The following is a 14247-nucleotide window of genomic DNA, read 5'->3' as shown; positions in this document are numbered from 1 at the left end:
CAGGACATTAACAGGCAAGATGTTAAATTGTTTTTATATGCAACAACTGCGGCAAGAGTATTGTTAGCTCAGAAATGGAAACAAGAAGAAATTCCGCCGAAAGAAGAATGGCAGACGAAATTAATGGACTATGCAGAATTGGGCAAAATGACAGGAAGGATTCGAAACCTGCGGGACCAGAGATTTACAGAAGATTGGAAGAAGTATATGAATTATTTGAAGAGCAACTGTAATCAACAGATTACGCTAGTAGGACTGCAAGAAGTTTTGTAAGGAGAAATATACGAAGTGTTACAAAGTAGAAAAAGATAGAGATATTGGTTATGAGTTTGAAATGTAATAGGGAAGATAAGAAATGCATACTGAGAGATTAGACTGGAAAATTTCCAGACAGGATTGATGGAAGTCAAAAATTTGAATAAGATGTAAAAGAATGTTTAATTACTGTTGAAAATGATACGTTAAAAAAACTAATTTATATATATGTGTGTGTGTGTGTGTGTGTGTGTGTGTGTGTAAGAATTGGGTCTTTAGTGTAGTGATACACACCCTTTGGAATTCCCTCTTGTTAAACATCAGACAGGAGCTGTCTCCAATGTCTTTTTGGCACCTGTTGAAGGTTTTTCCTTTTCAACAGGCAAATGGGGATATCTTTCTCCTAGTCTGTATTGGATCTGAAATTTTTACATCTGAAATGGTATTGTTATTATTACTATTATTATTTAAATTTATGTGCAGCCCTTCATTCAAAGATCACAGGGTGGCTGACAATTGTTTTGAGGTATTTTATGGGAAGTGATTCACAAAGAGAAGCAAATATAGAAGCAAACCCTGGTCAAGCGGGCTTCCCTGAAAGTAAGGAATATAAAAGAGGCAAGCACAGCAATACTTACCCAGCCATGCACTCAGAGTCTGGCTCAGCCAAGCCAACTTGGGTGCACGCTCTCCCTGCAGGGCAAGGCCTGCAGTCTGCAGATTCATCTTGCCCCTGGAGCGGATTGTGGGTCCCCGAAGGGCATGGGCTTGGAAAATTTGCTCCATTTGGGCAGAAATATCCCGCAGGGCACTTCAGGCACTGTTTGACTCCTGGGTGGGGAACAAAAGAAAAAGGCACTGCAATGAAGACAGCACCTACTGTTCTGCTGTCTCCCAAGGAGACCTAGTTTTTGGGAGAATGCTGTGAATCCTGCCAGCAATTCCGAGCCCTGCAGTAAAACAGCTTTCACTTTGTTAAACGTCTTCAAGCTTGCAAAGCAGTAGGGTGCATTTTCAAGACAGCGTAGAAGATAACTGACTGCTCGGTGGTCTTTAACTACTGGATGGGCACACACAGTGCCTGAATCAAAAGGTTGCGGCTTGTGGATGCTGTGAAATGTCCCTAAGTCCTCTCTCCTCTCTCTGTAATTCAAGCAGTTGTTCATGTGTACAATCAGGGGAGTGAAGGGATGGATTCTACACACCCCTTCATGGATCAAGTCAAGGTAGTTACTCTAAAGGCAGAACTATATGTGTGCATGTTAGCTGATCAGGCTTAACTAATGCGAGGTATAAAGCTGTGATCTTGGGTATCTGGTGAAACAACCACACAATCGAGACATCTAAGTACACACACACACACACACACACACACACACACTGAGGTTCCTTTGTGGTACATCCTGTGGGCAATGCTCAGTGCGTTCTGTGGTTCTGCATCAGGATGCCGTAAGAGCAGAAGGCAGCAAGTCCAGAACTTCTGGTTTCCCTTTCAAATTAAAAAGTTTTTAGTCTTTGTCCTGCAAAGAAAATAGCCATTAAGGTTGGCGGTAGGGAATGCCTGCTGCAATCTCAAAAGTGCATGCTGTCAAGAGCTCTGGGCAGGGCTTCTCTCTCTCTCTCTCTCTCTCTCTCTCTCTCTCTCTCTCTCTCTCTCTTTCTCTCTCTAGCTTCAATGCCATTGTTTGCTCCTCCCCAAAACCACAAGAAGCCAGATATAATTATGCAAGCTAATTTTGTTTGCTTTGCACAATTTCTATGGATTCAGCTTTCCTTGGCACAGAACTTGGGATTATCCAGAGTCAGCATTATGATGTTCACCTAATAATCAGGGATGATGGCAATTGTCATTCAGCAAAGACTGGGTGTTTGGTGCTAGTTAGAAACCCCTGTACATTATTATTATTATTATTATTATTATTATTATTATTATTATTATTTTATTAGGGGAAAATTACAAACTGAACATCCCCCACTCCAACCCGAAGGCATAGCTCAGATATAAACAATAAAAGCAAAGTTCATACAAGCCCTGTAGTGGAGACAGACTCATACCTGCTAATATCAATATGAAGGAAAATGCTAGCGCAACCATATATTACAGAATACAGCAGGTATGCTTTGTCCTGTCTTTGTTCCTGTGCTGGATAAATGACCACTGGTTGGCCATGAAAGCCTCTCAGTTTTTTTGCCTTCTAGCTACACAAAGTTTTGCATCAATTTCACAGAAAACTCTACACCCCAAATTACACAATACTGTTTTTGTACATTTAAATGCTTTGCTTCTCTCCACTTGCTAGCTATCAATATCCTCACAGCCATTAATAAGTAACCAATTAAATGTTTTATATAATAAGTGCTGGGTTTCTCCATTGAATATACCCAAGAGTGCTATTTCAGGAAGTTGCTGTTTTTTAAACAGATTTTTCCAGTTTTGTTGTTGTTATTATTTCTATAAATATATCATCTCAGAACTAGCAACTTTGGCACAGTCCCACCACATATGCGCGAAGGAACCATGAGCTGCATATCACCTCCAGAAAGCAGGCAAATAGGACTTACCCATTTTAGCTATGCTATATAAAGCCCTCCCTTGTGTTCTTGAACAGTGATGCAGAATCAAGAATTAGGGAACACACCCCATTCCCACCAGCAGGTGGCACGATTGGACTAGCTGAGCTTTAAATATCACCAGTCTGTGGTTTTCGCCCCCCCCCCCCCCATATGAAAGTGATAAAAAGCAGTCGGGAATTTTGCTCAAAGCCGATCATATGAGAATGAGAAATATTAAACTCAAAGTAAATATACCAGCCTGTGAACACTTGTGGGTATCGGCTGGCTGTTGTCTCTTTGTTAATGTAGTTAAAAGCGAGGACACCCGGGGCTGGGACTTCAGAGAGCCAGGTCTGTGCAAAAAGCCAAGCCCACTTTCGTATTCAGAATGGAGAGCAATGAATGGGTTTCACAGACTAGCGATAGACTTGGCGCAAACACTCGGATACCTGCATGAATGACAAACATCCTGAATGGGTGGCGGGGTACGTGGAACTGTGTGACTTAAACAATGGAGCCGGCGCATGATGGGCGCAGACTGGGAGGTTGGCAAGATGAGGGGGAGAGAAAAATAAATGAAGTCTGGCTGGAACTACCCCCCCTCCTAGCCACACATTCAGTGAATGCATTGTCATCGGGCAAGAGGAATTGCCGCCCCCTCCCATAAGTGTAAAACAACGCACCCACACAAGCAACTTTCCATTGTAAAGACTGGCAGCACTTCTAACAGTAGAACATTGGAAGCTGCCTTATACTAAGGCAGGCTGTCGGTCCAGTTAGTTCAGTATTGTCAACACTGTCTGGCAGAAGCTCTCCAGGGTTTCAGAAGAGGAACATACCCAGCCCTAGCCAAGGGATTGAACCTGGGACATTCTGCAGGCAGCACAGATGATCTAGCACTGATCCATGTCTCTTCAGAAAATAAAAGTCTGGCATGGAATAGGCTATGAATCAACTATTGAGGACTTATTTACAGGTCTTTCCCAACCTGGCCTGGGAGGGTGTGGCTCTCACTGACTCCAACTACAAAAGCTGAGGCTGCTGAACAGACTATTGTTGATGACTACTTTTGTTATGTTGTAGTTATGTATTCTTTTCACCTTGCACATGGTTTGAACTGTGGAAAGGCGGCAAACAAATAAAATTGTGTATGTATGTTATCTACATTTCAGCCACTGTAGTTCTGGAAGAGGAAGTGGAAACCCCTCTCGGCATCCTCCTCAAACTACAGCTGCCAAGATCCTGTGGGGGAAGCCTCCAAGTGCCTGCGAATGGGTTTCCAGATGTTGATGGACTACCCATCATGCTTGGCGGGTGGCCATGGTGGCTTATGCTGATGGGAGCTGGATTTCAAGGAAATCCCAGCCACACAAACACATCCGAGGTGTGAAGCAGGACTGGTGAGGGGTGTTTGGCCTGGGGAGTGTTCTGAGGGCCAGACAGGGAATCCTGGAGATATGCATTTAAACCCTGCCCCTCAAGTCTGTTCCCTATTCCTGTTGTATCTGGAGGGCGTCAGCAATATCTAGGCAACACGATGACCATGTACATACACAATAGACAATCTTTGTAGAATTCCTTCAAACCATAATAAGTACAAAATGAAATTTTTAGTATCAAAATCTTTAAATGAAGCGAGGTACCAGACTTTGTAAGATGAAAGACAAGCTGTGAAGCTTTGTGTATTCAGCAAATATAATGTCCAACACTGAACAGTGATTCCGGATATTGACTACTGTTTTGTAGAATTCTTCGTCAGCGTGGTGGGAGGATATAGAATTGCTTCATAAACCCATCTTATTTTGAATGAATGTATGTAAATGAAAATATCAAATGCTGTGGAACAGTGCTCGTGTAATAATGTAGTCACTGCTCTCAGTTGGAGGGCAGCAGTTTGGGGATGGCTACCCTAGGTGGATTCATGCAATAGGTGCCAAGAAACACCTGTTTCAAATCCTGCCAGAGAAACCTGGGAGTCTCGTCAACTGAGATAACAGCTTAGAAAATGGCCTGGGATTGCTCTGCCAATATCTGCCCCAATGACATCATTCTTATCCATTATCATTCATTTCCAAAATGGATAGTTTAAACACTAGAATTCCTGGACATCCAATGAACCTGAATGTTGGGAGATTCTGCAGAGAGAAAAGAAATCCCTGCACACAGCACATAGTTCAACTATGGAATTCACTCCCATAGGAGGCAGTGACAGCCACCAACTTAAGTGGCTTTAAGATTAGACAATTCATGGAGGAGAGGGCTGTTAGCCATGAAGGCTGTGATCTGCCTCCACGGTCAGATGAAGTGATGCTTCTGAATGCCAGTTGCTGAAAGCCACAGGAGGGAAGAGTGCTCCTGTGTCTGAATTCTGCTTGTGGGTTTTCCACAGGTATCTGGGTGGTGACTGTGAGAACAGGACATGGGCTAGATTGGACTCCCTTTGGCCTCATCCAGCAGGCTTTTCTTGTCCAAGAGAAAGCATATGAAGCCCCCTCCTGTCAGCTAGATACAGTGGACCCTCCAGATATGAACTTAATTCATCCCGGGGGTCCGTACTTATCCCAAAAAGTCCATATCTGGAGGTGCTACTTCTGCGCGCGCACACAGTGCAATAGAGCACTTCTGTGCCCGCACATGCAGTGAAACCCAGAAGTATACACTTCAGGGTTTGCCGCATTCATAACTCGAAATTACGTTACCCAAAGGCAAAGTAACCCGAGGTACCACTGGACCATTATTTTCACTGGAAAAAGAACCGTATCTCATTCCACTCACTAGCATGGTATGGGAAAGAATATATAATCAAAGACAAATGACAATTAACAAAATAAATGAAGTGTGTGCAGTTTGTGATGCACCACCATCGGATTATTTTTTTTAATTGAGTTTGCCCAATTACTGGTTAATTTGCAAAACTCGTTCGCATTGAACAAGCTTCCCCGCTCATTATAGCATGACTTCTGAAAACTCCACTGAAAGGATAATAACTGATAATCCAGACGGTAAGTGAAAAAAAAAAAACAACTTAAAAACAGAAAGAAGGAAAATAAATTTGAGGGGGGGAAATATCTGCGAGTTGGTTTCAAAATGAAAGAAAATGCAGCAGCCAATCTGATGAGACTGGCGTTTTTATGTTTTCAATGCCAGTGAAATAAAAATGGATGGAAGACACGTCTATGTTGATGTTGTGGAATCCACAAAAGGACCTGTCCTGGATCACGATCGTCTACACTTAGATGTTACAGGAATCAAGATCAGGGATCAGCCTAATACTGCCTGACTTCAGCAGGCAGTGGCTGTCCGAGGTCTTGGGTAGAGGTCGTTGGCCTCAGGGATTTACCCTGTGACCTTACATAGGCAAAATGAATGGTGTACCACCATGCTACAGCTTGGCCACCCTCCTTTTGCACCCATTCTCCCTTTCTTGTTTTCCTTCCATTCACAAAAAATCCTGCTTCTTCTGCCACTAGCACCTGGTGCAAAAAGTCCTCGGTTCAATCCCCAGCATCTCCAGGCAGAGATGACAGAGAACCACATCTAAAACCCTGGAGTTATTGAAAACAACTCCTGGAATCAGCTGTGAAGAACGTGGGGCCTCTGCCCAAGGAAGGCTTGATTATAAATATTCCTGACTTTTGTGAAACTTGAGGACACTTGTTACCTTGCCAACATATATTAGAAAATGATCAAATTAGTTTCCTTCTATGTAGGCATTCTGCTCAGCTCTGCATATACTGAGATGCATAATTTTCTACATCCTGCGCTCCTTTAGTTACCAGATAATGATAATGACCATTTATACTTGCAGTCGCCAATTAACTTACACTGTTGTGCTCCCTGAGTTGAAATCCAACATGACCAGCACACACAAAGCACGTGGGATACATATTCATAAAGATGCCCTCTGTGTCAGAGGAGGCTCTTCATGTAGTCAGTTTCATTTAAAATAGGTTTATTTCACTTATAGGTGTTATCCATTAAGGCAAATGCTATGACAAATGCCGTTGGCCAAGCTATCAATCTCCTGTCCTAATGGACATCAAGTGTAAGTAAAATAAACCTGTGTTTTAATGGAATGGATTCCATCAGCTACCTAATCTCTCTGCACCAGGGATCCCATGGGAATACGCTGCCATCACAATACGGAGTGGCATGAAAATGTTTGGAGGCAAATGGGATAGAAAGTGGTAAGTCTACCTCCCTGCTTACCTGTTTATCTTCCACTCTGCCAGCTTCTGCTGCATCCGTATTCTAAGCCCCTATCGGATAGACTCCTGAGCTCTGATATTAGCTTGCAACAATAGACTGTGCCTGCAGATGGAGGCTTCAATGAATCTGACCCAGAAATCCTTCTGGCCCCTCTCAAGACTCACACTTCATCTCCCTGCCTACACTTCAGTGCGCCAATTGCTTATGCCTGTCTGTTCAGATGATGGAGAATGTTCACAGTGACCTTGCACTATTGAAGTATGCATTACACCAACTGAGCCAGGAAACGACTATTTCAGTTGGAAAATCTGGGGACAGAAACTCATTAGGTATGTTAAGAAGAATCAAAACCATTCCAAACAGAAGTCACACCAGAGTGACAGTGTGCAAAGGCTGCTTTGGGTTACATCCTAAAAGTAATTCGCTGCTTTGGGTTACATTAGCTACATTACAGCAGCTAATGACTTTTAGGACTTCTTAAGAGTCAAGGTTCTGTACAATAAGGGTGGCTAAACTGTAGCCTTCCCAATGTTTCTAACCTACAACTCCCATCATCCACAGACAGCATGGACAAGGTGCTCACATTAGTGTTTAAAACCACAAATGACTTGGGTCTCAAATATTTTTAAAAAAACCACAACTTTATCCCCACCAACCTTGCTTGGGTACTAAGATCTGTAGATGGGGCTCTCATGGTGGTCCCACCACCCTTAGAAGAGCAGGGAATGGTGGCCCAGGAGAGTGCTTTCTCTCTGGCACCCCCTAAATTTTGGAGCCCTTACCCCATAGAGGTGTTCGTGTCATCTTCGTTGCACAGCTTCTGCAGTCTGCTGAAGATCCACCTCTTTACCTTGGCCTTCAACAGTTAAAGCATTTTGTTTTGGAGGGGACTCACCTCCTTTGCTGAATTCATACAGTTCTGTTCCATTTAGAGTGGGTTTCCTTGTTTTATAATTGCAATAGCTTTATAGGTTTTCATTCTATTGCATATTCTATTGTAACAACCTGCCCTGGGGCTTTATGCTGAAGGACAAGTAAGAAATCTCACCAATAAATAAATAAGGAGGTTAGCACCCCTGCTGTAGAAGAACGGTCTATCCCTTCTGCTCTTAGATGTTGATCTTCCTCCTATCAAGCAAGTAATAAAGTTCTGAAATAGCAATTTTGCCTCCTTGAATCATGGGTGCAAATTGTCTTCTATAGTTCTGGCTTACACGAAGTTCCAGCGGCATCTCAATGAGATTTCAGTGCCTTGGGGCTATCTAGCACCTTTCATGCACCTTCAGTGACTTCAAATATATAAAAGGATGTCACATAGAGGAGGGAGAAAGGTTGTTTTGTGCTGCTCCAGAGAAGCGGACACGGAGCAATGGATCCAAACTACAAGAAAGAAGATTCCACCTAAACATTAGGAAGAACTTCCTGACAGTAAGAGCTGTTCGACAGTGGAATTTGCTGCCAAGGAGTGTGGTGGAGTCTCCTTCTTTGGAGGTCTTTAAGCAGAGGCTTGACAACCATATGTCAGGAGTGCTCTGATGGTGTTTCCTGCTTGGCAGGGGGTTGGACTCGATGGCCCTTGTGGTCTCTTCCAACTCTATGATTCTATGATTCTATGATACTACCCAAGTTAACACCTTGTTTTTCTAAAAAAACAAAAAACAAAGAAAGGAAACCAATAATTCTCAGAAGTCTCCGTGTACAAATTTCTAGGAAATTTCCTTGGTGTCTAACATGCCTTGCTTTATGCCAGAGGGTAGTAAATAAGCACTATAACTGTCAGCCACTGTAGAAGAGCCTAATTAGTGGTGTGATTTAGAGCTGAAACAGCTTTCCCCATTGTGCAAAACAGAGATAATACAAGGCACGAACCTGAAAAGTATGACGAGCCATCGCTGGGCCTCGGGAAACGTTCCTTGGGCTCAAAGCTTCCTGCGGGGCATGGAGCTGTCATGAGATCATCAGCACAGAAGTGGCCTGCAAGATGAGAGAATATAAGTAGAACTTGGCTGCTAGATCAAACCCAATGGTCAAATCTAGTCCAGCACCCTGTTCTCACAGTGGCTGATGAGATGCCTCTTTTGGGAAGCCTGCAAGCAGGATCTGGGTGCAACAGTGCTATCCTCACTTGGGTTCCCCAGTAGCTTACATTCAGAGGCAACCATAGCACCTCTTGGGACCCAGCCTACAGGCCCCTCCAACAGCAGGCCCCCTGATAATGACTTCAGGTGAGAGTCATCTCCCCAGTAGACCTCACAAAGAGTCTAGTCACAATCAGGAAACCTCATACTTGGACTTTACCACTTCAATCTGCAGCACACATGCAGATGTTCTGCCACAGGGAAATATCTATCTACCCTTTGGAAATCACTCATTCAAACAATCTCCCCACCTGCTATCTAAAGGGGTACATGCTTGCATAAGCCTGTTAAGAACTATATTTGGGCGTGATGCACCCAGAAGTTAACAATATAAAATCCAAACCCCAAATATCTAAACAATTTTTAAAACACACATTACAACCAACTTTTTAAAAAGCTGTATTGATTACTATTATTATAATATATTTATATATGCCCCACCTTTTCCTCTGACAGGACTCAGGGTGGCTTGCAGATAAATACTTGGTTGTATTTATTACAATATTTACCGTAATGAGGATATCGCTAGTCACAACTCTGCTTTTTGATTGCAAAATGTTGATAACAAAAATAGCAATTAAGAAGCCAAAGCAAATTGCTAAAAGCAAGCAGAGCAGCAGATGAAAATCCAAAGCAAATTTGCCAAATAGATTTAAGGCCTGTTGTCATAAGCATGTCTTCAGAAGGCAGTGAAAAGCCGACAGAAAGGGTCCGTTCTTGAAGCAGGGAGTTCCGTAATCCAGGTGTAGCGACAAAGCAGGCCTTCTTTTGAACCACAAAACTCGACTCACTTCTAGTTTCTGTGCATTCTTTCTGACACTGAACACTGACCTGAATTCCACTGTCCACATGTCTTCAAATGAAGCCTGTTCACTGGCTCCCCCAAGTACTGTGCAGATAAACAAATCAGTATAATGCAAAAAAGTGGGGGGAGAAGAGTCACCTGAAGGGCAGAGCTGGCACTGAAGGGCTCCAGCAGAGCGAGTGGATTCCTGGGCCTGATGCACCTCACCCAGGCCATCTGCAGAGCAGGCACTTCCATTACACTTTGGACTCTCAGTCTGCCTAGGAGTTGGGTCCCAAGAGCCAGGGGGACAGGGGAGGGGCTGAATGGTGCCGGCATGTGGACAAGAATATCCTGAAGGAAAAAGCAAAGTGACAGGATGTGATGTGGCGGACAAGGGATGCATTCTTGTAGCACCTGCATGATTTCACTGCAGCTGGTAAAATCAGCGAAGGGACAAGATGGTGTCTATGTTGATAGGAATGGCTCAGAACCTGGGGAGAATGGTTGGCTGGCTAAATGCACTATTCCATTCTCCTTAGTTCTCTGAAGGTTCTTTCTTTCTTTCTTTCTTTCTTTCTTTCTTTCTTTCTTTCTCTTTCTCTCGCTAATGAGCATAAGATGCCAGATTTATTTAAGATAAAGAGTGGTACCACACTCCCCTGAACACCAATAAAATGCACACCCACAGTCTGCAGAGCAGTAGGAAACCAAATGATATCAGAGGTCAAGTCCTCTCCCTGCTCTTCTCCCTAATGATATTGCTTAAAGCAGGAGGTGATGGAGTGAGGAGATATCAGGTCATGACGGCAGTCACTCTTGCAAAGCGTCGATACCTCCACCTTCCCTCAGCAAAGTAGTTGAAAATCATGTTGCTTTGCAATGTTCAAAGTGAAATCAGAATTAATTTGGAATTAACATCCAGGGAGATGTTTTCAAAGTAGGGATGGAACAGCTGTTAATTTCTGCTTCTCTCAGTATCCCATTTTCTCTGCTGCAGCACTGCAGCACTAGTGCCTGTTGAGGCCACCAATGGGAACAAAGCTGCCTATTGTGAAGGTCAAGGGAAATGCATGCTCTATGCAAAGCCCACATTCTGTGACTGAACCATGGTGCCTCCCCTCCTTCTTAAAGGCTTCCTGTGTAGAGCAAGGTGCAGATCCATTTCCTTCTTCACTGTGATGGGGGAAACTGCCCCTGTAGAAATTTTGCCTTCCATGGGGTTCTTAAAAGAGCTGAAATCCCAGATGGGATATGGAAGCTCCATGTTAGGATAATCGAGGGAAGGACCAAAGCTCAGCAGTAGAGAAGAAGCTTAGTGTGCATTAGGCCCTGGCGTCTTGCCATTGATTGGTTCCACTGGTTATATTAAAGCCATGAGGGCATCACAAAATGCATGCATCCTGCTCTTCCCTTCTGTTTGGGGACACTGCACCTTTGCCAAGCTCTAGACCTGACTAGAGAGATCAGTCCTAGAAATGGGGCCATCATTTCCACATGCTCTTCCTCCTTGGCTCCTTCTTATACTCCTTCTTCAAAAGTAGCAACACTATTCCTAGATGCTTACATACTTCCTGAATGTCCTGACTTCTCCTCCCTTGAACCTCACACTCTGATGACTCAGAAGTTTCAGTTAGCCTCCTGCTGGCCTCCTCAGGGTTATACTGCTCTTCCCCTCCTAAACAGGATGCCCAGATATCCCAAAGACATCTCAGCATTTTCCCTAAGTATGTCTGGGTGTGGTGTCCCCCCCCCCAAGTTTAACCTCAAGCACCTCTAGCTAAAGCACCTTGGGGTGCAGGATTGGGAAAGACCCCACCACCACTGTTACTAGGAAGTTGGGAAAGCTCCCATCAGTCAGGACACCGACCTAGGTTACTAAAGTTTTGGCACAGTATAAGGCAGCTTCCTACATCCCTACTTTGGACAAGGGCATTGCCATCTCCTTTGCCATTCTTCCTCTTATGTGGGTATTTGCAAAGCCTTGCCCAGTTCACAACTTTATCTTACTCTAGAGCTGGACCACAGGACAAATTACAGCCCCTTCACCAAAATGTTGCACTCCAGCCAAAACCCATTACACACACACACACACACACACACACACGTTCATTTATTATATTTCTGTGCCACTTTTGACTCAAAAGGCTCATAAGCAAAAAATAACAGTAGCATAATAGAGCATTATAAATACAACATAAATAGTATAGCATAATTAACAAATTATGAGTAAAACAACCACCTTCTACAAAACACTATTAACAAAACAACTAAAAAATAAGCTAAACAGCAAACCCACAACAAAAGTCATTTAAGATTCACAAAGCATTACAGCACTCATAATCTACAAAAGAATATTAACTAATTAGCAACCCAAAATAAAGCAGTGTTGAATTCACACATACTCTCTCCCCACCCCCATGACTCATAATCTTCCACTGAGTTCATCAAAAGACACATACACAAAATGCCCATGGCAGCAGCTCTGTTCTGAAGGGTCCTAGGGCTGGAGGGTGGGGCAAGGCAGGTGATGATCAGCACAAAGTCTCACTCTGCTCATATATATCTGTGTGAGTTTTAGATGCCTTTCCTAGGCTTTGTTGCCAATATTAAGAAAAGACTGGTTTGCAAATGTTTCATTATGTCAAAAATGGTCAATTTTTGTAGACAAAGACTGTGTCTTGCTCTGCCAGAACCGCTCTGAAATGACAATATTCTCTACCAACCTCTAGAGATTGCCTTGGTGCCAGCACACGTTCTCCTAGCTCCATATTTTGCACAATGAATGCTCCCAGGAGCAGGCTGCTCTCTATTCATCGGACACTAATACCAGAAGCCGAAAGCCTGGAAACCCAAGACCCAATGTTATCTGATTTCCATAACAGTGAATTACAGACCACTGCTGGAAGTGAACCACCAAGGCTTTTTATGAAACATCAATCATTCCATTTTGCCTTTTATCAGTCGACATCAAGGCAGCCAGAATACAGGAACACTTCATTATTTAATTAGGAGGATCCTCATTACAGAGATCAGAATCAAGTTACTGACTACAGTGGCACAGTGGGAGGTACCTGGATGTGCTCATTAAATACTTTGGCTTCCAATGGAGCAACAAGTCATGAAGAAGGGGAGAGCCTGAAACTCCCCAGGAGATGGAACTTTGGGCCTGGAAGGCCACGAAGTAAAGAGCTCCAGAAAGCTTTAGCTGCTTTCATTAAGGAGCTGTCCAGTGCTGAAAGCTACCCTGATGTATTGTGACCAGGGATGCTTAAGAAGTTTGATCTTCACAAATTTCAAAGCAAATCAACCTGATCAGCCCCTCCTGGACTTAGCATGAGGATTGGAACATAGCTATCTACCCAACACAATTCTTGGCTCAAAAAAATGCACAAGATAATATGTCCAAAGGTGTACTTTTGAAAGAAAGTTAAGTTTTAAGCTACGCGTTTAAAACATAATGTTTCTATATCAGTGTAAATCAGCTGATTGTTAGTGTAGCATTGTGCACAGAAGCCTCAATGGTCAGCTGATCATCAGGGCTTGCAAAGCACAGTACTAACAAAGTCCCAATGATCAGCTGATTCTTGGTGCTTGCAAGTCACCATGCCAGGGGTCCCATCAGCTGATTGGTGGTGCCTGAAAATATCTTTGTGGCCCAGGCAGACCTTTACCTGCTCCATACTCAGTGTCATACATGATTTCAGATGTGGCCATGGCTTGGCTAAAATGGCCTCATGAGTCAGATAGGGAGGCCTAGTGGGCTTTACTAGGTCCATGGGCTGGAGAATCCTCACCATTGATTGACACCCTGTGTTTTTCCTTGCCTTAATTTCCACTTTTCCATTACCTCCCTGGAATGCAGGTACCTCCCTTACAGCCTTCTCCTACCACCCTATTTCTGTGTGGGAGACCAGCCCTGATATTGCTGGGCTTGTGACCCTGGTCTTCGCTGTGCATGCATGCTGAGCCCTTTCTTCCTTGCCCACCCAGAATTCCCAAGACTGATGCTTTTATAGCTTCAAATTTATTATTTCATACTAGAGACAGATAATTTAGAATGGGATAAAAAGAGAAACTGGCAGAAGCTAGAAAGTGTTTAGTCAACTCACTTTGACGAGAGTAAAAAAATAAAAAGCCACTGGTGATGCCTGAAGTGCCGCTGAGTATTTTTACATGCCACCAACCATTCCTAATATGCCTGGGAAGCAGGCAGCATTGAAGCCTTGCAGTTATATCTGCTGTGCATCTATGGGTTCTAGTTCATACAATTTGCAAAAAAAAAGAAAACTCCAATGATTTTGGGTA

At 43.5% G+C, this 14247-nt stretch overlaps 1 protein-coding gene across 1 annotated transcript in view; it reads right to left on the bottom strand.

Annotated features, from left to right (window-relative positions):
- LOC308464226 (uncharacterized protein) overlaps positions 1–14247 on the bottom strand; it is a 129456-nt gene that overhangs the window by 105828 nt on the left and 9381 nt on the right. Inside the window, exons 6-8 of the mRNA XM_080983345.1 lie at positions 10099–10293; positions 8887–8991; positions 894–1086 (exon numbers count right to left, since the gene is read on the bottom strand). Coding sequence (XP_080839471.1) covers positions 894–1086; positions 8887–8991; positions 10099–10293 — 493 coding nt within the window. The remainder of the gene's footprint in view (positions 1–893; positions 1087–8886; positions 8992–10098; positions 10294–14247) is intronic.

The sequence above is a fragment of the Podarcis pityusensis genome, assembly GCF_964106645.2.
Source record: "Podarcis pityusensis genome assembly, chromosome: 15".
NCBI classification, from domain to species: Eukaryota; Metazoa; Chordata; class Lepidosauria; order Squamata; family Lacertidae; genus Podarcis; species Podarcis pityusensis.
The sequence above is the reverse complement of the archived record's forward strand: the minus strand, read 5'-3'. Positions and strand labels throughout refer to the sequence as shown.